This window comes from the organism of the source record quoted next, unplaced genomic scaffold, assembly GCF_019419815.1.
Source record: "Pyrus x bretschneideri cultivar Hongxiangsu unplaced genomic scaffold, Pyrus_bretschneideri_v1 Contig13, whole genome shotgun sequence".
NCBI classification, from domain to species: Eukaryota; Viridiplantae; Streptophyta; class Magnoliopsida; order Rosales; family Rosaceae; genus Pyrus; species Pyrus x bretschneideri.
The window spans coordinates 2,367,801-2,390,000 of record NW_025999424.1 but is presented as its reverse complement, the minus strand read 5'-3'; the positions used below and the strand labels follow the sequence as shown (position 1 = coordinate 2,390,000).

General features: G+C 36.0%; 2 protein-coding genes and 4 non-coding genes across 8 annotated transcripts; all 6 read right to left on the bottom strand.

The window, feature by feature from the left end:
* Positions 1–9,659: 9,659 nt before the first annotated feature.
* LOC103928483 (AAA-ATPase ASD, mitochondrial-like) lies at positions 9,660–11,212 on the bottom strand. Its single transcript, XM_048578658.1, has one exon. The coding sequence runs from the start codon at positions 11,210–11,212 to the stop codon at positions 9,710–9,712; it is 1,503 nt and encodes a 500-aa protein (XP_048434615.1). The 3' UTR covers positions 9,660–9,709.
* Positions 11,213–17,709: 6,497 nt separating this feature from the next.
* On the bottom strand, positions 17,710–17,835 carry LOC125475040. Its single transcript, XR_007256374.1, has one exon. It is a non-coding gene; the product is annotated as a small nucleolar RNA SNORD14 (small nucleolar RNA).
* Positions 17,836–17,904: 69 nt separating this feature from the next.
* On the bottom strand, positions 17,905–18,005 carry LOC125475045. The gene has a single exon (XR_007256380.1). It is a non-coding gene; the product is annotated as a small nucleolar RNA R64/Z200 family (small nucleolar RNA).
* A 61-nt stretch (positions 18,006–18,066) lies between these two features.
* On the bottom strand, positions 18,067–18,156 carry LOC125475044. The gene has a single exon (XR_007256379.1). It is a non-coding gene; the product is annotated as a small nucleolar RNA U54 (small nucleolar RNA).
* A 261-nt stretch (positions 18,157–18,417) lies between these two features.
* LOC125475043 lies at positions 18,418–18,503 on the bottom strand. Its single transcript, XR_007256378.1, has one exon. It is a non-coding gene; the product is annotated as a small nucleolar RNA Z199 (small nucleolar RNA).
* A 785-nt stretch (positions 18,504–19,288) lies between these two features.
* LOC103928482 (pathogenesis-related thaumatin-like protein 3.5) lies at positions 19,289–21,744 on the bottom strand. 3 transcript variants are annotated; one of them, XM_048578952.1, is made up of 2 exons: positions 21,300–21,404; positions 19,289–20,139 (listed from the first exon to the last, which is right to left on the bottom strand). In XM_048578952.1, exon 2 carries the CDS (start codon positions 20,129–20,131, stop codon positions 19,421–19,423), a length of 711 nt encoding a protein of 236 aa, XP_048434909.1. In that variant the 5' UTR covers positions 20,132–20,139; positions 21,300–21,404; the 3' UTR covers positions 19,289–19,420. The 3 variants fall into 3 exon arrangements, with proteins under 3 accessions (XP_048434909.1, XP_048434910.1, XP_009335804.2); XM_048578953.1 differs by lacking the exon at positions 21,300–21,404 and adding an exon at positions 21,616–21,744 and having other exon boundaries at positions 19,290–20,139; XM_009337529.3 differs by lacking the exon at positions 21,300–21,404 and adding an exon at positions 20,427–21,264 and having other exon boundaries at positions 19,290–20,139.
* Between the last annotated feature and the right edge of the window lie 456 nt (positions 21,745–22,200).

Genomic DNA, 22,200 nt, shown 5'->3' with positions numbered 1-22,200 from the left:
CCGTTGCTTTCGTATATAAATTTTGAATTGTATATGCATGCTAGTCACTAGAAATCCCACATGAATCTCATAGATTTCCCTTCAGTGGTATGGTAAGATTGCTGAATTTCTAACACAAAGTGGTTATTCAGTAACACCTGCAGATTCCAGCTTGTTTGTCAAAGCCAATGAAGGAAAGCTAGCTATTGTGCTAGTGTATGTGGATGACTTAATCATAACCGGTGATGATGAGGCAGAAATTCTTCAGACGAAGGAGAATTTATCAGTCCGTTTCCAGATGAAGGAACTTGGTCAACTCAAGCATTTCCTTGGTCTAGAGGTTGATGGCACACAAGAAGGAATATTTCTCTGTCAACAGAAGTATTCCAAAGATTTATTGAAGAGGTTCGGAATGCTCGAATGCAAGCCAATTTTGACACCGATGGAACCAAACGCCAAAATGTGTGCACATGAAGGAAAAGATTTGGAAGATGCGACAATGTATCGACAATTGGTAGGTAGTCTGATCTACTTAACCTTGACTCGACCTGACATTTCTTATGCAGTTGGTGTGATGAGTCGATACATGCAAAATCCAAAGAAGCCTCATTTGGAAGCAGTTCGACGAATACTGAGATATGTGAAGAGTACAATTGACTATGGTCTTTTGTACAAGAAAGGTGAAGAGTGCAAGTTAGTTGGTTACTGTGATGCTGACTATGTGGGAGATCATGACACCAGGAGATCAACAACTGGGTATGTGTTTAAGCTTGGTTCTGGAACCATCTCTTGGTGTAGCAAGAGACAGCCGACGGTATCATTGTCAACCACTGAAGCAGAGTATAGAGCAGCAGCAATGGCAGCTCAAGAGAATGCATGGCTAATACAGTTGATGAGTGATCTACATCAACCAGTAGATTATCCAGTACCATTGTACTGTGATAACCAATCGGCCATTCGCTTGGCGGAAAATCCAGTCTTTCATGCAAGAACTAAGCATGTGGAGGTACATTACCACTTTATCAGAGAAAAGGTTCTGCAAGAAGAGATTGAGATGAGACAGGTCAAGACGAATGATCAAGTTGCGGACTTGTTCACAAAAAGTTTGAGTACAGGCAAGCTCGAAATTTTTCGCTGTTTACTCAGCACAGTGCAAAGAATGAGAGCTGACATTGAGGGGGAGTGTTGAGAATCAATGTCATTTGTAGGTGAAGTAAGTGTGTGAGGTTGGTGAAGTAAGTGGAGGTTGTAGGTGAAGTAGGTGGATGTTGTAGGTGAAGTAGGTGGATGTTGTAGGTGAAGTAAGTGTGTGGTGTAGCTTTCATTTGGTTTGCTATAAATACCCAAGTCCCCAAGCATTGTAAATCATCCAAGGAAAAACAAAGCCTAGAGCTAAATAAGAAAAGCTTTGCTAATTAGTTTGTTTTGTGAGTTTTCTTTAAGAGTGTGCTCTATTTTCTTCTTCTTGGGATCATTAGAGTTATCTTGGATACTCTTCTTATTCAACAAGCTACTCCCGTGCCTTTGGAGATATATCTGCGTAAGTGTTTGTCGAGTTATGGAGATTTATACCCAGTTGTAAGTAAGAATCTTGTCATGTAATCGAGTCACCTATAACAACCGTGTTGAGGCTATCCTTAATGCTATGAGCATCGACACTAGTACGATCGTCCAAAGACTTCCAAGTCAGTGCCATCCTTTAACGTACACCTATCATGTCTTCTAGCTTAAAATTTAAGAATTTTTCTATGTTAGAGAGATTAACAGGAAAAGTATTGAAGTAGCACCAGTTGTTTGCAGCAGTCAGCTGTCAAATGTAAAAGCCGCGTTCGGTAGACAAGACCGGAAGCTTGTGTGGAAGTCCGGCTCAGAGAATATATTTTCGTTTGTACTCAGTTAGTGCTGACCGAAACGTGCAGCTTATTTTCCGCTTATGGACACCGAAATGTCACCAAAGTTTCTTGTCCTGGTATGTCGAACATTTTCTCGAATCAAAATTTCTCCAAACGTACAACACAAGTAAATATTGAAAATAATGGTTCCATATGGAGTTCAGGTTTTGAGGGTTTGGAGGTAGTAAGTCGTGTTGTTTGAATGAAACGAGTATTTTGGTTTTGGCGTGAGTGATGGGTGGGAAGAGTTTTTTTTCTTTACAAGTTTTAAGGGTTTTGGTTTTGGCATGAGTAGTGGTGCAATGTGGATAGGAATATCCGATTCCGACTGATTTGAGCTGAAATATTTCAAAGATTATGTCCGATTCAAATTCAAACTTTTGAAATCGGAAAAAAAAAAAAAAAAGGATAGGAATTGGAAAGTATTTTATATTCTAAATTCAATCTCAAATTCTGAAACTTGCATAACTCTATTACATACACTTAATTATGTACTTATTGACTTTCGATTTATTATACATGTACTCAAACATGTAACTATTTTTTCAATTACAACTACCTATAGAATATACTAAAAAATACGCTCGCGCGTTGCAGTGGGAATCAACTGTATTAGACGTAACTACATGAATATGACACATTTAACCTCAATAAAGTCAACACCATCATGAATTACCAGAAGGATAACTAAATGAATAATTTAGAATTATACAAACCTGATTCTGGCTCATCTGGCTCCTCTTATCCTCAGCTCTATATTTCAAAGGCTGAGCAGCCAAGTTTGTAGAAGTCGTCAAATAATCACCATATGAAGATTGAGAATAACCTACATTCACATTGCACAAAATTATATAAAAAGGGGGATAAATTAACATATATAAATGAAACGAATCCAATGAAAATACAAAAGGAAAATGATTTAAAGAAAAGTTACACTTTAAATATATCAAATTAGTGATTAATCAAGCAGATAGTCTCAATGATCTCACAATACCAGGGACATCATGTCACATCCCAGCCCGGGCCCCTATCACATCCCGAGCTCGACTCCACTGTAACACGATATTGTCTGCTTTGGGCCCCAACCACACCCTCACGATTTTGTTTCTGGGAACTCACACGAGAACTTCCCAGTGAATCACCTATCCTGGGATTGCTCTCGCGCGAACTCACTTAACTTCGGAGTTCCTACAGAACCCAAAACCAGTGAGCTCCCAAAATGCATTGTGCTAGGTAGATACGGGAATATACATATAAGGCTTACAAGATCCACTCCCTTAGGCAATGTGGGATGTTACAATCCACCCCCTTTAGGGGCCCGATGTCCTTGTCGGCACATTTTCGGCCAAGGATTATCTCAGATACCAAATTGTCATATCCCGGCCCGGGCCTCCACCATATTCTGGGCTCGACTCCACTGTAGCACGATATTGTCCTCTTTGGGCCCCGACCGCGCCGTCACGGTTTTGTTTCTGGGAACTCACACGAGAACTTCCCAGTGGGTCATCCATCCTGGGATTGCTCTCGCGCGAACTCGTTTAACTTAGGAGTTCCTACGGAACCTGAAGCCAGTGAGCTCCCAAAAGCTCTCATGCTAGGTAGAGATGAGAATATACATATAAGGCTTATAGGATCCACTCCCCTGAACGATGTGGAATGCTACACATCATACAGAATTTCAAATATATCTCGTTAACTCTCAACTCAACTCCATCACTCTTCCCCCCATTGTTTTCTAATTCACCTTTCCCTCGAACTCTTCGACTACAAATTTATATATAGCAAATTGAACTGTCCATTTCAAATCATACAAACATAGGCAGAAAAGCAAAAACTAAACTCCCACCACATAAATTAACCAGTAACCAAACAAAGAAAAATTCTTGGAGACCAAAACAAATCCAATTGAACTTTCATGTTGAGTAATTGTAATTGAAAAAAAAAAACATATATTTAAGTGCCCAAAATTTGAGCTTTACATCATATTCTGTTCTTCTAACACAAACAGTTTCTCGACTGTCAGGTAATTTATGTGGTCTTTTATCAATAGTTGTACTTATGTACCCAAATGGTAAAATGGTCGAACACAAATGAAGGAAATTAATAAGAAATCTAAGTTAGAGTTGTTAAAATTCACTTTCATCTGTACAATTCAAACTTCTACACATTTATTCACACACTTCACCAGTTGTTAGACACTGATAATTGACAGGATAGCAAGATAATGAATTCAGTGAACGAAAAAAAAAATGATATGCAACTTCAATTTATCCTGCCAAAGAAGCTCCATAAGAGTCATAGCATCCTCCTTATTGTTTGCATCAAAAGCATTGCAACTGTATATCCTGGAAATTATAAAAATTCTTCCAATCAAGAGACGATGTAATAGTTGTGGGAATGTGACTATGCATCCAATAATCTAAGATATAACTCACAAATTTGCGATTCCATCATAATTTCACACAAAAAAAGATCAATTCAAACATCAAACAAAACAATCCCATATGTTACAGATCGGACCAACCAAATAAAGAATCTATTAATATGATTTTCAACCTAACTATAAAAAGGAAAGCACAATCAATATCATTTCAATTCAACTGAAAGGAAACTGATTGTATCATAAATTCCATGAGTTATTTGATTTTGCAGATTAAAAAGAATTAAAGAATATTGAAATTTACTAAACCTCATCGCAACATACCATCAGTGAAGAATTAAATCCAAATGTAAACTGCAGTTTCTTAATGAGCATATCCAAAAGTAAATTGCAGTTTCCTATCTCTCCAAGCATCTAAACAGAAACTGTAATTCAATACTCTGATTTCAATAACCAAAAAAGTTTAAATTTCTTACCTTGAGTACAAAACTGTATTTTGTAGTTTTAACTGTTGTTCTTTTCCTGCCAAATTTCAATCATTTACACTATATTTGGATGAGGGAAATAAACATGGAATTTTGGTAAAAGTCAGAATTTATAAATTAACAGACACCAATTTTCTTGTTTGGATTCATAAACATAGAAATTTAGAATTTCCACATGGAAAAAAAACTTGGAATTTGGGACCTCCGAATCCCAAGTTCAAATTCCATGTAAATAGGTGTCATTTCTCAATTTCTATAATTGAGAGTTTAAAAATAACAAATTCCGTATTCAATTCCATTGTTCTTTTAGGTTAACCAAACAAGAAAATTTACAAATTCTAGAAAATAAAATCTCGTCATTTCAATTTCCATCATTTTAAAATTCCTTAGTAATCTTAAATTTCTTCACCCAAACATAGTGTTAAGGAATTTCCTTAAGAAAATTACAAAACTTTCTAAATGAACGAACAAAGAAAGAAGCAAAATTTCTATGAACGAATTGCATCCTAATGAAAATTAGCTAAATCGTTTTAAACACAAAATTAGCCAAAAGCAGTAAGGGATTACATCCTAATCAAAACTTATCAATGATTGCACCTGCTTGCTTTACGTTCCAATCAAAATTGGCATTGAACACCAATAAAAAACAAAAGAAAACAGAGAGAATATCATATTGATTGATTATGCCAACATCAAAGATAAAATCCAAAATTGGATTTAGAAATTTAAGTCCTCTTCTCTCTTCATGTGTTTGTAACTTTGCAGCCCTTTTTTTGTATTGTTGTGCGGTGGATGAATGTGAGGTGGGGTTAAGGGCAGCAATTTTGCTTTACGTTCCTGGGAAAATAAATAAATTAATTTAAAAAAAAAAAAAGAAACCACTCGATTGGAAATAAATCCAAACTGATGGAATTTTGCTTTGCAAATGGAAAACTTTGTAGAACGTGGAGGTTACTTTTTTAACATATGAATTGCAACTTTTGCTTGCAAAGGGAAAATAAATCCGGATCAAAATTACAAAAATATCATAGAATGCTAAACTGCAATCTTGACTTGAGTATGAAAAACCGGAACCGGATCCCTTCTGGATCCAATAAAATTGAGTCTGCGAGTAGGTAATCCAGGCCATTGAAATTTGATCCAACGGCTACAAACAGGAGGATTCTCTAAAAGTTATAGTTTGATCAAATTATAACGACCTGGATGTCTTGCTTAGCAGGCTCAGTTTTATTGGATCCGAAAGGGATCTGGTTCCTGAAAAACCCTCTTATATTGAACTGAGTGACAACATACAAAATATTTTAAAATACTGATACGAAAAAGTATGATAAAAAAGACGAAAAATGGAAACAAAAATACCACTCAAGCACCCAATGACATTGGGATTCTTCTCTTGAAATGAAATGGGTTGAGAGTCAATTGCTAACATGCACGTCACATACCCCCTTCAAACACAAACAATAAAAAAACACCAGCTTCAAACCCAAACACTAAAAGAGTCAGCTGACATATATAGTGTTTTTGACAAATTCCAATTTAAATTTTTGACACTCCAACTATAGTGTAGAAATTAAAAATATGAATGAAACACACTACAGATTGTATCTTTGTGTCTTTAAAATACAATTCAAATCCGAAAGTAATAAAGATGGTACACTGTAGTCATGGATGGCTGCATCTATCGCTTGATAATTCACATTCTTCATTATAATGTTTGCATGTATATATCAATAATAAAAAATAAAAAAAATTCAGACCATAACATATTCTTTACATTATATATAACAAACGTACATATGCATTAGGACACTATTACATAAGAAGCTTAAGAGAGATCTTAACCCTTCTTGGGTCACTTCCAAATATTTAAAATTGGGGAGAAGACAACTTAATATATGCACAACACAATTCACAGAGGCACGCGGCGATATATAAAGAATCCAATTATTTCTTCCTGCATAAGAATCAAAGAAAACACTTGCATAAGAATGGTCCTTCAAAAATCCAATTCCAATGTAGTAGCAAAATAGTTATACTCCTGATGCCAAACACAATAAAAAGAGAGAGAAAACATTTTATTCCTTTATATTTCTTGTGCATAGAAAATAAACAAAAGTTGTACATAAGTAGAAGGAAATTGAAGATTTTTCAAGCCAGGAAGACATTCACAAACCCAACTCAAACGCACCAAATCTGACATCAAGAATAAATTATACAAGTGACATATTGAAAGAAACTCAATAAAGATTAGAAAGAAAAAGAGATTGCACCAGAGGAAATAGGGAAAATTCCAGAACATTTCCTAAAACTCCATGTTTTCAATTCAAATTCTTCTGGGCATACAAAATGAAGCTCATGGAATGAAGAGTAAGATTATTACCCTTGCCGGACCCAAAGTGGTTGCAAAAGCTTGAAAAACCACATGCCAATCCTAACAAAATCAAATCGACAAATGTAAGGAAACCCATTAAAACCACATTCCAATTCAACCAAAATTCAAACTTCACCTCAAATTAGACCAACAGAAAGAGAAACAGCGGAAAACCCAAATGCAACAGGATAGAAAAACAGGGGAGAGAGAGAGAGAGATTAGAAGATTCTGGAAATAAAAAAAATGCAACAGGAACTCGCAACTCCCCTTCGACTCGTTGCATCAATGGGATTAGAAGATTCTGAAAATAAAAAAATTTATTGAACGACCATAAGCTCAATTAAATAAAATTCTCAGAATTTCGTAAAATATCCTCGAACGAATGCTCACAAAAGATGAATAACATATGAATATAAACATTAAAAAAAAAACCTCAACACATAATTATACAGTAGCAACAAATGGGCAATAGTTGTAAACCATTGGCCTGGAAATAGCTGACAAAGCACAAGCCCATGTCCATGATGTCGAAACTGCCGCAACACATAATTATACTGTAGCAACTCTTCATAGAATTTTTCCTCTATCTCCTGCACTTTTTGACCAAGGTGTCTGCTTCAATATATTGAGCTCAATTCTTCAGAGCTTGATGAGAGACTAAACCTTTGATGTTGAGGCAGTCCAGCAATAGCATAAGCAACAGCTGCAGCAGCCGCAGCTTGCACGGGAACCTGTTCGAGAAGGTAAACAACACATGAATACATTTAGGACAGAAAATAAACGTTTATTTTAAACTTGTACCGATCAGCTAAATTTAGTAGCAATCACAACGTTTTCATTCCCTACTTGATTGCGAATTAACTACGACTGCCAGATTAATAAGCATTGCTCTTAAAATGATACTTATTAAACTTAACCTTATTCTTAATTAACACGAAACTGCAGATAATCACCCAAATCAAACTGTTATTCAGTATATAAAGCAAAGTACACACACTTGGAACAAACATTTCAAATTATATGATCTAATTACACAATTTCAACTCGCTTTTACTCCGAAACAATCGACTTTCACACATGTTTCCCCGACTTCTTGCTAATATGTTATTCGTGTAATATGCCTACGATGTTTCTGAATCAACCAAATTAACTTATTAGGAGCAAAAGTCACTGTCAATTGCAGTAGGCACGTCCGCTGCAAGACGTATACTCACATCTCACAGAAAGACGCATCTAACAGAACTGTGCTGAGACAATATCGACACTGACGTGCTGCCAGATTTGCTGAGAATTGTATTAATGTCAATGTGTGTCATGGATGGTGAACCTGGAAGGTTCAGACTTGTTTCGTGGCCTTTTCTTCTCTTCTTTTCATTTTTTTAGTTTTTTACGTATAGGCCGGCGCTTTGTCTTCGATCCATTTGGACTCATGCTTTCTTCCGGTGATGAAACTGATGTGCAAAATCTTCTTTCGCTGGTCGCAGCGCTTTCTAATCGAGATATATATATATATATATATATATCGCGAGAGAGCGAGAGAGAGAGAGAGAGATCAAGTGTTCTTCATAAAAAGCCTTTTTCTAAACGATTTCCTTGCGGCACAGGTTACGTATGCCCTTGATGATCGAAAATGTTTATGTGCCATGCATTAATTTATTATTACCATAAAACAAATTCATTTTAATCTTTAAAAAAATATGAGTTTTAGACTATAACCTTGTGTAAGATTAAAATCCAATTTTAGTTCCCAGTACATTTAATCATCTATAGCTAATTTATTCGTTATATTTTGATGTTTTATTTATCTTTTTATTTCTATTTTAATGTATTAATTACATTTCATTTTCATTTTCATTTCATTCAACATAATATATTCTAATGTCTATATTTAGGCAACTAATTTTTTTATAATATATATTCCAATAACAATTTTGTATGTTCTTCATTTAGGTACATTAATATATTTGAATATTTTGGTATATCCATCGATACAAACATATTGGTACATTAATTCAATATAATGCATTTTGGTACACACATTTGAGTGCTAACTTTTAGGTACATTAATTCAATATACTATATTTTGGTACATACATTTTGGTATTGACATTAAAATAATACATTTCGGTACTTGCATTTAGGTTCATTATAATATATTAAAACAATCATGTAGGTACAAATATTTCGGTACAAAAAAATCAATTATATATATTTTGGCACAGTTATGTACACTTATATATTTATATATTTTTGTATCACAAATTTCTTTTAATATTTTCTCATTTATGTTCATTTATAATTAAAGAACTAAATATGTGCATATTAATAAAATTAAAATTTAATGTGAAGAGATAAATAAAAATACACATTAAAAAACATAATTGAACATAAATTTTGATAAAAGTACACTTCAAGGAATTAAATTGAACATGTAATCTAGCACTAGGTTTTTTTAAAAATTTTGTTATTACACATTAAGGAAAAACACACACTGATCAGACTGTACAAAGTACAATTTAAGAGAGGTTGAAATTTATACAGACTGGTCTTTCTCTCTTTCGTTCATCTTCAAGCGCTAACTCTGTTGTCTTCATTTTTCAACTTATGTTCCATTACATTTCTCTTCAACTTTAGCAGACTGGTCTTTCTCTTTTTCTTCTTTCTCTATCTTCAGTTTTGCCTCTTCCTCTGCCTTTGATTTTGCTTCTTCCTCGGCCTTCACTCTTGCCTCCTCCTTCGCAGCCTCAAGAGCTTCAATCAAGCTCTTCAAACAAGATTCAGCATCCTGTATAACAGACTTAGGCATCAAGTTCTCAGCGACATCAGCAGGAGTCATACTGGTTTCGCCCAACAAACGCGCAATCGTTTCAAACAACTCATGTGAATCCAAATCCAAATAATTCATGGCAAGCACTTTGAATGCTTCGAAGCAGCAGTAGGACAACTCTATGTGTTTGTCCATCCTTCCTCTTCTAATGAGCGCAGGATCAAGTTTCTCCACATAATTAGTCGTAAACACAATCAGCCTCTCCCCTCCACAAGCTGACCAAATACCATCAATAAAGTTTAGCAGCCCCGAAAGAGTCACCTTGCTCGGTGTCTTTTCTTGATCTTCCCTCATTTTTCGAAATGGATCCTTATTTTCTTCCTTGTCCTCCTCATCCTTCTCCTTCTTTCGCTGTCCTGTAAGATCAAGCGAGCAATCAATGTCCTCAATCACAATTATAGACTTACTCGGTGTGTCAATCAGTAGCTTCCTCAGCTCAGTGTTGTCCTTCACCGTCGTTAACTCAAGATCATAGACATCATAATCCATGAGATTAGACATGGCAGCAATCATGGTAGTCTTTCCAGTGCCTGGTGGCCCGTAAAGGAGATAACCCCGCTTCCAAGCCTTCCCGATTTTCTCATAGTATGTCTTTCCCTTGCTGAACTTGATGAGGTCACTGATGATTTCCTCCTTCATTTTCGGGTCCATTGCTAGGGTTTCAAATGTTGCCGGGTGCTCAAACACTACGTGGCTCCACTTTGTCCCCCTGTAGGAATGCCAATTCTGTGCAGGATTGTTAATGTAGAGCTTTCGTTGCCTGTTGCTCACCGATATCGCCTTCCCTTCTTTTAGCACATGATCAAGGTAAGACCTCGTGATGATATCTCGATGGCGTTTGTGGAACGTCAGCCTATAATGTTTCTTCTCATCAGCCTGAGGATTCAAAGAAAATGAAGTCTGATTCACCGGTTGTTTCCTCAAACCCCAAAAAAGCTTAACGCCTTGAAATTCATCAGTCACTTCTTCATTGTCATCCATGCCAAGGACCAGAGACTTGCTGTCCTTGACATCATGAGCTTTTAACCGCTTAGCCCGGGTGGAACATTTCACGCTGAGGTAGCTCTGGATGGTGGAATAGATTTCGCTTTGCTTGCGAAAATCATTGGTGAATTCATCAAAGGTGATTTGGATGTAAGGGTAGACAAAGCTCACTAATTTTCGAGTGTATCTTTCGACCGGGTACCGAAGTTGGCGAGGAAGGTATTGTTGGAATATGGCAGCAACAAACATCACACTCGCAATCACGGAGCCCGTTTGAGCCCACATTTCTCCCATCCTCTTTGTTTTCGTCGGAAGGGTTTTCGGAATCTCTTGAAGGTTTACGTTTTTTTTGTTTCAGCCACAAGGAAAGACATGGTTTTATAGAGTGGAGGAGATGCTCTTTTCTTGGAAGATAAGTTTTGTTGTTTACAGTATTTTATTAACGAGTAATGCTAAAGATACTAAATTTTTAAATCAAATTTGTAAATCAAATGATGTGTCACCAATAAGAATCAAGCACGTTAATCAACACTTAGTTCATAATTCAATCATCGACAATCACATTATTTGGTTTGCAAATTTAATTTTAAAATTTTGATCTCTCTAACATTACCCACATTCATTGACTAAAGCAAAGCAAGAGGAAGTTTGCTGGGATTTTGCAATGGTAGCCCACCATCATTGACTAAAACACTATAATTCATTTTACTTTTTGGGCTTTTTAACAAAAAGTCTTTGAAATTGACATAACTCTTCAGTTGGTCTTTGAGTTTGTCCTCTGTCAATTATTTTGGTTTTTTTCGTAAGAATATCTCTGTTAAATAACGACCAAATTGACAACAATACTTTCAATTTAATAAATAGTGGCCAAAATGATTTGATAAAAAAAAAAAATAAATAGGGTATTTTCCTTATTTAAACGAAATTTTTTTTACAGAATAACCTAAATGATTGATGATAGACAAATGCAATTGATTTTAAATTTGAGAGATCATGTGAGGAATTATACCAATCTCAAATATCATTTTTGCTGAAAAGTCTTTTATCTTAAAAAAATAAAAATTAAAAAAAAATAAAAAAAAGCCTTTGTTGAATTAAAAAAGAAGGTCACTATCGTAACTAAATAATAATGGAAAAGAAGAGGCTTTCGAGGGACTTAACGTGGAATTTAAAGTTGGGTGAGATGGGCAAATTTGTTTTTTCTAAAGAAAAAAGTACATCCACATATATACATATAAAAATAGTAAAATACATTTTATATGATGGATCTGTTTATTTTTTTTGTTGAAGAATTGATATAGTTACATAAGGAAGGGGGATTTAATCTCTAAGTCTTACAATGGTCTTGTTCATAATAAATTGATGACAAACTTGTCATTCAAAATATTCGAACCTAAAATTTCTAAACAAATAAAAATGAATACCACTAAACAATCTGGACCGTATTACTAAATGACATATTACTGGAGCCTAATCCTAATAATCAAGGGTAATTACCAAAGGTCCAAAGCTTATTAGTCAAGTGACAAGAGTAATTAAACATGTATGATTCAAGAAGAAAATAGAACAAACCTTTTTTTTCATGAAACCTCGGTGGTATGAGGGTTGATAAGGAAAAGTAAAGCTACATTTAGTCAAGAGGACAAAAATATTACCCCTAATAGCACAAGAAGAAGAGGGAACAAAAACTTGACCACCTCTTAAAATTTGAACACCAGAAAAGGCAGAAAGGGGGAGCGGGGACGTAGAAACCCCTCGAAAACAAAACTTAAATGCTGCCAAGAACTGTAACCAAGCAACAATCTACAAACCTTATCCAAAAAGTACCTCGAGCGAAAGATAGGAAGCCAACACTATCTCTTCTATATGACGCTTTTGCAAAATAAGGTACCAAGTCTCGCCACATAAAACTATTATTCATTGCACCAAAATCAGGTGCCAATTTCCTCCCTTGAAATATGCAAAAAACGCAAGCACAAGTTAGCGGTACCATAAACAACTACCCAAGAAACTTTGAGAAACCATAGGACATCCATGGAGCAAGCTGATAGAAGGTGAACGACATGCATTAAATCTGTCTCAAACCAAATGTAATGCCACTCTTTATCAAACGCAATCTGAATTGCCTTTATCGCAACAACAATCTTAACAAATATTGCACTTGGATAAGAAGATGAAGAAACAAACAGTCATAATAATTTAAAAAAAAAAAAAAAAAAAAGATCATTGGAGTCACGAAAAAGACCAACATTATCCACATGACCATTAAGTTTAGAAGACCCATCTGTGTTAACCTTAATCTATCCAACAAAACCAAGAGCAACCAATCACAACAAAACCCAACAAGTGGGATCAGTGGACAACCCTATATTCAAATCTTGCTTTTTCTCTCTCGCTTTTCTATCTCGCCCAACGCCTGAACCCAAACTAAACCCTAGCTTTAGCCGTCAGCCCTTCATTTTGGGTGGACTCAGTGGCAAGCCTTATACCCTTTTCCATCTCTTTCTTCCGTCCGTTTACCTCTGAACCCTTGATTTCTGGTAGTTTTCTGAGCTTGCCTCATTTTCTCCGAGTTTTGTCTCAAGTTGTTGCAGATATTATATCAAATAAGGGATTCATGTCTTTTCTTTCCAAATTGTTGTTCTAGCAACAAGTTGCTAACCACTTATTCTCAAGGTTCTAAAAGATGTTAGGCGTTAGTCGGACGGCGATCTGGAACCAAGCACCTAGACGGTTAGATGGATTAGACGATTTTAAGTAAATTTATTATATATTTTTATTATATAATAAGCTAGACTTAAAAAGAACAAGAAAAATAATAAAACATTACCACAAATTAAAAATTACTTAATTAATTGTCAAGTTGAACTTGGTTTTTTTAGAACTTGCTGGTTGGCTGGGCGAGAGGATAAAAATAATTGTCATTAAAAAAAATTAATTGTCTAGTTAGTCTTGGTTTTATCAATTATTTTAATTTTTTTTTTTTAATACTCTTGAACTGTGCCTTTGTCTTGGTTTTATCCAGCCGTTTATATTTTATTCATTTTTCTTTCATTTCCCGTCCCATCTTACCTCTCCCACTAAAACTCCATCTTTTATCAATCTCTCACTCTCTTACCATTTCAGTTTCCTTTTCTCAGAAAACCAGTCGTCTTCTTACTTCTCTTAATTCCACACCGCTCCGCGAGCACATTGACAAAGTTGCAAGCTTATCTATGTGCTCGCAATCCACCGTTCTCATCGCTTCACCACCTCACCTATCTCTCCCACCTTTCCTCTTCTCATCAGGTCGACAGCGAACAAACCAAAGGGATGTGATGGCAACCAAAACTGATAGAGTCTGCAAAAAACCCACCACTTGGATAGCCGCCTAGGCCGCTCAGAATGCCTAGAGAGCGCCTAGGCGGGCTCCTAACTCCTACTTGATTTTGTTCGACGATTTGGCCTAAATCGCGGTGGCTTTCTATCGCCCAAGGCCTGGGTCGAGTTTTAGAACACTGCATATTCTGGCTATTCGACTCCGCAATGCTTTCTCCATGGATCTCGGTAGGAAGCATGCTTTGGGTTTCGATGGCTGCTAAAGTTCAATTTGCACTATTTGGTAGAATTATGTGCACGCTTTTAGCGCGGGTGGCTTGCCCACCCCCCTTCCCCAAATTTTCCATTTATCTTTTCGGTTCGTTGGTTCTTTCTAGTGGCAGTGGCTTGGCAAAGGTGGTGCAACTATTCTAGTGGATGAGGCTGGTCCATTTCCAAAGCTAAGGTTTGCAGTCTAAGAACATCCCATGGAGACTTTATCCTCCATGAAACTACTACATTTGAAGCCCTAATGAGAAGGTTCATCCCCAATAAGCTAGAAAATGGGCATATATCCACCACTTGGCTAGTAGCTTCTTTCTTTGGGTAGCAAAAAATTAGGCTACATCAAACCCCAAATGCTAGTGAGTCTCACGAGAAAAGTAAATACCCATGTAAGCAAAATTTTGCCATTCTCTCTTCATTTATGAATACACTTATACTCTCCTTTTATTCTTTTTCTTTACATATTTTTGTCCCAAAGGTCTTCCTCCATTTTGTTTGTATGTTTAATGCTTAAGACATAAAATGACATAAGATGTTCTACTAAAAGGGCTTACTTTTATTAATTTTCAAATAAAAACACACTACATATTAAATGACATTTGCAGTTTAGAGACATAAACTAAAAACATAACCAAACAACGTACCTAAATTGCAAGGGCATTACAATTTAGTTATGAGACAAAATATTATATTGTCTGATTTTAGATAAACAAATCAACAGAGAATATTGAGATAAGGGAAACTAATCCAACGGTTCAATAAGTGATGAAATCTTACTTTGTTAGAATTTGAATTTTTTTAGGTTGAAATGTTCATAATTTTTTTTTTAAACTACACGTCCAAAAGTCAATTTAAGAAAAGTTAACAAAAAAAAATTATCGCGTAATCAATTACTACATAAATAAATATATATATATATATATATAGCCCCATATAGAGCCCGAAAATAAATAGTCCCTCATTGGGAGAGATTCTTGTATAAAGCCCCAAAAACTGTTCCAAGCTCTAAAATATGATATATCCATCATTTTTCCAACCCTATATAGAGCACCTCACTGTTGATACTCTAAGGATTGTTAAGGGCTCACTTTTTTGGGTTGTTATGTTGTATTCTTTTAGGGATGTGTTATCCACACACCCTAAATTACTTCTCTCACACCCCTTCTTAATTTCTGTCCGCTGATCTTCTTCAATTCATCGGATCCGACGATCGAAAAGTAGAAGAGTGTGTGAGAAGTAAAATGAGGCGTGTGGATATCACACCCCTTCTTTTGTATTGGGATAAACTTGTACTTTTAGTTTTGGGAAAGGGTGTGATATCCACACACCATTTTTTACTTCTCCCACACTTTTTTAGTTTTCAGCCATCAGATCGGATGAATTGAAAAATATCAACAGACATAAATTAACAAGGAGTGTGTGAGAAGTAAAAAAATGTGTGTGGATAGCACACCCCTTTTGGGAATTGTTTTTGGAATAGGATTATCTCCCTTCTTATTTCCATCATCTTCCCTCCCCTTCGTTCACACTCTCCATTTTATCTTTCTTTTTCTATGAAAAATTAATATAGAATGTTAATGTAGCTTAACTGTGACAGTTGAAATATAAAAGAAATAAAGAAAAGAGAAGAATAAAAAGGAGAAAAAATGCTACTCCCTTCCTTTTTGTATTGGGATGGACTTGTACTTTTAATGTGGGGAATTCTTTTTGTACGTTTAGTGTTGGGAATTGTTTTTGGACTTTTTCTTTTGTATTGAGATGGACTTGTACTTTAGTGTTGGGAATTTGTTTTTGGACTTTCTTTTTGTATTAGGATGGATAATTTTTTTTTGGACTCTCTTTTGTATTGGGATGGACTTGTGCTTTTAGTATTTGCAATTGATTTTGAACTCTTTTTGTATTGGGATTGACTGGTACTTTAGTGTTAGAAATTTGCTTTTGGACTTTATTTTTGTATTGGGATGGACTTGAACTTTAGTGTTAGGAATTTGATTTTGGACTTTCTTCTTGTTTTGGGATGGACTTGAACTTTAGTGTTGGGAATTGCTTTGGAGTTTTCATTATGTATTAGTGTTATTTTTAATGAAATTAGATGTTTGACAAAAACAAACAATTGGGTGTAAACTAGATGATATTAAGGGGGTGGTTTGGGATAACAGTTTTATTTTAAAGAAATTGATTAAAAAAAAAGTTTGGTAAATGAAAAAAAAAAAAAAAAAACATGTTCAAAGCAGCAAAAAGCATAGACAGCTGTATACAAACTTCAAAAAAAAAAAATGTATTTTCTCATTAGAGATATGAATAATACCAATTAGTATTCTTTTTTTTTTTTCCTAAAAGCACTACGACCCTATTTGGTGGGCATGACGAGATGGGTTGTTTGTTTCCAACTAATTTAAACTTGTAACTCAACCAATGTTTGATGTGAAAATTGTAACATGAACTGGATTGGCTACAAATCCAAAGTAAGGAAAGTAGGATAGGTTACAAGTCCGTATCCTACGCTCCGTTCTTCTGCGCAATTTCTTCTCTTCTTGTGCGATCTTTTCTGTTTGCAGCAATCTGTTTCTTCAATTTGTTGTTGTTCATCTTCTTTTCAACCGACGCTCTTCTTCGTTTCGGCGACCGCTTTTCAGCCTCCAGGTCTCGTCGCGAGAACCGTTGTTTGGATTGTCGCAAGTGACACCGTCGAGTCGTCGCGAGCAGTGCAATCGATTCTTCGATGCTACATATTAGCTAAGCTATCCATCCCTTGTCCCAAGAGAGGGAGGAGAGGGATTTTCGTATATTCGAAGTTAAACAGTCAAAATCTGCTATGCTTGTTAAGCAAAAAAAAAGACTTATGCCTTTACCCATCAACCCATCCCATCTAATTTTATTTTTTTAGTGAAAAGTTACTTTATTCCAACACGATAATTACACTAAAACAGGCTCAGATACGCACACGCAAGCAAAAAGAAGAACCTTCAAAGCAACTAAGAGTCTAAAACAAAATTTTGCAATCTCTTCAGGATAATGTCACAGACTCGTGACTAATTAATGGTGGTGGCAGTAACCGTGCATAACGAATGTGTTTTTTTTATATCCCGAGTTCGAATCTCGGTCTCTCGCAATTATCAAGTGATGAGTGTGCCAAAATTTATGCAAAATGTCGAAGCTCTTGTTATCCGAGCCTGGAGTTGAAGAGGAAATAAATTGTGAAGGAAAACAATCTCAGACATCCAAGGAAGGAAAAAAGCAGCATAAGCTCTCCAGCCCGGCGAAAGGCGAAAGCTCTTAGGCGGCCACTGCGAATGTTCTTGAGAAACAAGCCTTACGTTTTGTCATCATCGATATCCATTTTTTTTACATTCAAACAAAAATTCTAATTCAAAAAAAAAATCATAATATAAATCAAGATAATTATTCTGCTCAGATAATTTGAATTTTCATTCTCATTGATTTTTTTTTACAAAATCTCTGAAGTCTGACATGCGAATTAATTCAGAAATCATCACAGCAGAATATTGTAAAATAAATAAATATTAACCCCGGAAACAAAAATTAAACAACAATTAGAAACTAATTGCTCTCATAATTTCTCTTGAGAGTTATCCATTCATGTTCTGAATCGGAATAGCGTATACTGCCAATTCCAGGCACGTAATCACAGAGCAAGATCAACACAAAATTGAAACAGAAATAAAAAAAATTAAAACCAAATACTTTAAACGAAATTTTGAAATTGGTAAAAATTGGAAGAGCGATCAGAGATGGTTAAGGGTTGTCGGTCACGGTTAAATCAGAAACACGGACCAATAAGTTCCTCATCATATCACACCTAAAACCCTAATATTTCAAATTAAATTGCTTTTTTTTTTTTTTTTGAGAAATTCATGAAACAAAAAAAAATCAACAAAAAATAGGAAGTGGAAGGAAATCATCAGAGACTTAAATACTACGAATCACGGAAAATGGAGCGTATCCATCATATTGTTGCAGTATTTTCTTCATCACCTGATTCGCAATTTCCACATCACAAACCTAAAATCGGAGAAGTAAAACAAACTAATTAAATCATACATAAAGAGAGAGAGGCGGCGGAGGCGGAGGGGTGGCGGAAGGGGAGGGGGCAGCGGAGAGAGTGTGTGGCTGTGTGCAGTTGGTGAGAAACCCTAGAGTGACAGGAAGAGGAAGAAGACGATGGTTTGGAGCTCTAGAAGACTAGGAGAGCATTTTTATAGTGCAGCGGCGGAGGTGTTAAAACCCTAATGCGAAGGTTCTGGATCTTGATATGGGCTTAGAAACATAAATGGGCCTTGTATTCACTTACTACGTATTCATATTGCAAAGGCCCATCTCTTTATGACCTACTGGTGGGCCGGGGACAATTCCGTGTGGTTCAGTTAAACCTTCAAATCACATACCGACTCATAATTTTGCTTACTCACACTTTTTTTCTTTATGTATGAACGGTTGAGACTTAAGTGATTGAGCTTGTGAACAAAAATCTGTTGGGGAGAATTTCGACACAAACTCAATGCAAGTGTTAACAAAATAATAAAAGTAATATCAACAATTAAGTTCTGTTTAGGTGAGTTTCAAAGAGTCAAATTCGATAGGAACCAAACCGCTTAGTTTGGTTTTGTTCGTATAAGATTTTATTGCTTTAACATAAAATTCGAACCAAACTACTCAAAATGGTTTGGTTTGGCTTGGTCTGGTCGAGTTGAACAGTTCGAACAATTTGTTTGACTACTCCTAGGTCTTTCCCTTTTAAAATTCGGAGAAATTGAAGATCCAACGAAAATAAACGTAACATATAAACATAACCATGAGAACTAAAAGCAAATAAAACTTGATACTTATTACAATGAAAATACTCTTCATTCAAATATAAAACCGGATTACGACAAATGAAGTGCAAAACTAGCCTTTTACCTACATAGAGGTATACGCAGCAGCACCCCACCCTGCAGGACAAAATGTGATAACATATTCACTTGCCTTGCAGGTCACCAATGGAGGTGGTGAATCATAAGCATAGCTGTAATACGAAGGGCAAGCATCTTTGAATATCTTCGAGTACACACTCGGCTTGCATTTTTCCGGGGTTCCATACTTATTCCGGCAACAAAATGAGTCTGTATCAAACGCTAAGCAAGCGCTTTTGCACGCCACAACTTCCCCTTCGTCGTTTAAAACCTTCAGCTCATCGGGGCACCAAGTTTTCAAATCTTTCAAACACCCTCTGACAGCGCAATTGGATGCCACCGGCCTTGATGAGATTGCAACCGGAAGATTATATCCATCAACCACGCTCACAGCGTAGAAATTTGGCTTGCCCTTGTCGCCTTGAAGCGAAACTTCCACTAGTGTCACCGGTGGATTGCCTATTAGTCCATTGCATGCTAATCGTCCGCCACAATCTCCTGTTTCGCAAGCAGGCTCGCAGTTGGAGACAAAGTCGCATCCTGTTCGGGCCCAAATCCGACCGCTCCATGACCACGGGGCAGTGATGGGCTGAGTATGTCCGGCGGGGAGGAAGAAGCCGCCATCAGCTATCACAGACTGTCCGGTGTTGGGGGCAGTCGCTGGCCATATGGGGAAGGGGCACTTATTCTGTATGTAAAATGTAACTGTATGTGCCATTCCCTGTCCTGCAATAGAAGATATTGATTCAATGCTATCATACAATAAAGATCAAGAACATATTTGACACTGAAAAATATGAAACTACTCTAAAAGCAGAAAGTGATTTTCGCATTCACGTTTTCTCCTTTGTATTGTACTCCCAATTTTTTTGTAGCCTTTGCAAGAGAAGTAGTGCAGAAAGAGAAACGAGAGTTCACTACCGTGGCAAAACTGAACTGTTAAAAACTTAAACAGACTTTTATGTTTCGACAAAATTACCAAATAACATGAAAGTATGTTTCAACGAAATTACCAAATAACATGAAAGTCCACAGTAGGAACAGAAAGAAAGCAGCAACAGAGTCAGGCAACTTCATGGTACATTCAGGTGGAATACAATGTTTGTTTAGAAGCAACATTTATAGGTAAAGTTAAATAGTGCTTCTTCTTGGATTGCACTTCAAGGTTTGAAGTGGGCAATCTTTGGAGATAATTAAGACAGGATTATAGTTATGTTACCCTTTAAGCAACATTCTTAAACTGCCATTTGGACCCTCCGTTGACAAATCATGAGAAGCAAAACAATGTCTAATTACTTTTGCACACAAAAATCACCATTAACAGGCCACATGGAAAAAATAAGATGGGCAGTAATTATCAGCGGTGCCGACTGAGCAGAAAAAAGAGTGATGTGACACTCAATTCCCAACTTTAAGGTCACTCTTTTATACGTTAAAATATTCTATGAAACTGATTATACATGATAATATGTCTGTTTCTCTCCTCATGTGATATATTATATGAAGAGAGATACCAAAATGATACTAAACATAAGAGGATATAAGTTCGGTTATACCTAAATTTCTCTCATTTTGTGTGCAAAATCTAAACCGAGTATAAACTTGTTCATGTTATACATCTCATGTGTCATGTGAAGAGCGAGATAGATAAGGAAGGATATACAATTGGTTGCACCTAAATTTATCTCAGAAAGCAGAAAGGCAAAAGCTTTACAACAATTTGACAATGGGTCAATGATGACAAAAGATTCGTGTAATATGATAAAAGAAATGTTAAGAAGACTCACTCAAAAATGACTCTCTATAAACTAATGTTGACACGAGAATTAAAGTTAAACCGTGATATGTCAGAAAATCTATAAAAAATCTCACGTAAAGAGAGTTACCTTATCATTTCTCTTGAAATATTACAAAAACTCTCAGATAATCATCAGTGCAATTAATGTGGTCATCAAGAAATTCAACCCAGGATTCTGGCCAGACCCTCTCAGTTTTTGTGCATTGTTTCCTTTCCAAAATCCAGATAATATTTGTTATAACAATAGTGATATTTGTTGCCTTTTTTATAACAAAATAATAAATGAGTTCCTTTCTTGTTCTGGTCTCTGCAAATATGTTTCAGAAATTCAAAAAATCAAAAATTGCCTCTTTTTAGTAAAATCTATTCACATACATGGAAAATGACATTATTGTCCAGATCACCTTCTCCATCTCCTGCCACATTCAGCTGTCAAGAATATCCAATGGTATCCACACTGCATCCCCTGCATCAATTTCACTTGGCAAATTTGCTATTCACCATCTCAGCAAATACCATCTACTCAATTCTGGATGCAGTACATTGAAACTGTTCATACTCACAAACCTATATACATTAAAATGTCGCTGTGACGATATATCATGTCTTCCACCAACCCAAAATTGAGAATCACATTGCACCAAACACTCAAACCAGAGGGAAGGCCACAACGGTATTGGCTGAGGAGGTGTAAAATATGTTTTTGCAATTTGGATTTCATTAGAAAAATCTGAGAGGCTTTTGTCGTCCTCGTGAACAGGGATTCTCTGTTCCTTTCTCTCTCATCCTCCCCCCCTCTCTCTCTCTCTCTCTCTCTCTCTCTCTCTCTCTCTCTCTGTGTTGTGTTTTGTCTCCAAGCTGTAACATTTTCTGGGACGGAGAGTAAGAAAATGGACATTGGTTCTCTCACCCCATTCTTCCCACACTCAGAGTCTCATTTCAAATTTGAACACCGTTTTTGTACACTCTCTTTTGGGTCCCTACGCTCA

Excerpts from the sequence above, each read along its gene's own strand:
- LOC103928482 (XM_009337529.3), bottom strand. The coding sequence starts at position 20,532 with ATGTTGCTTCTAAACAAACATTGTATTCCACCTGAATGTACCATGAAG. Across the intron at positions 20,140-20,426 it reads GTGGACTTTCATGTTATTTG|GACAGGGAATGGCACATACA; the intron begins GTAATTTCGTTG and ends CTTCTATTGCAG.
- LOC103928483 (XM_048578658.1), bottom strand. The coding sequence starts at position 11,212 with ATGGGAGAAATGTGGGCTCAAACGGGCTCCGTGATTGCGAGTGTGATG.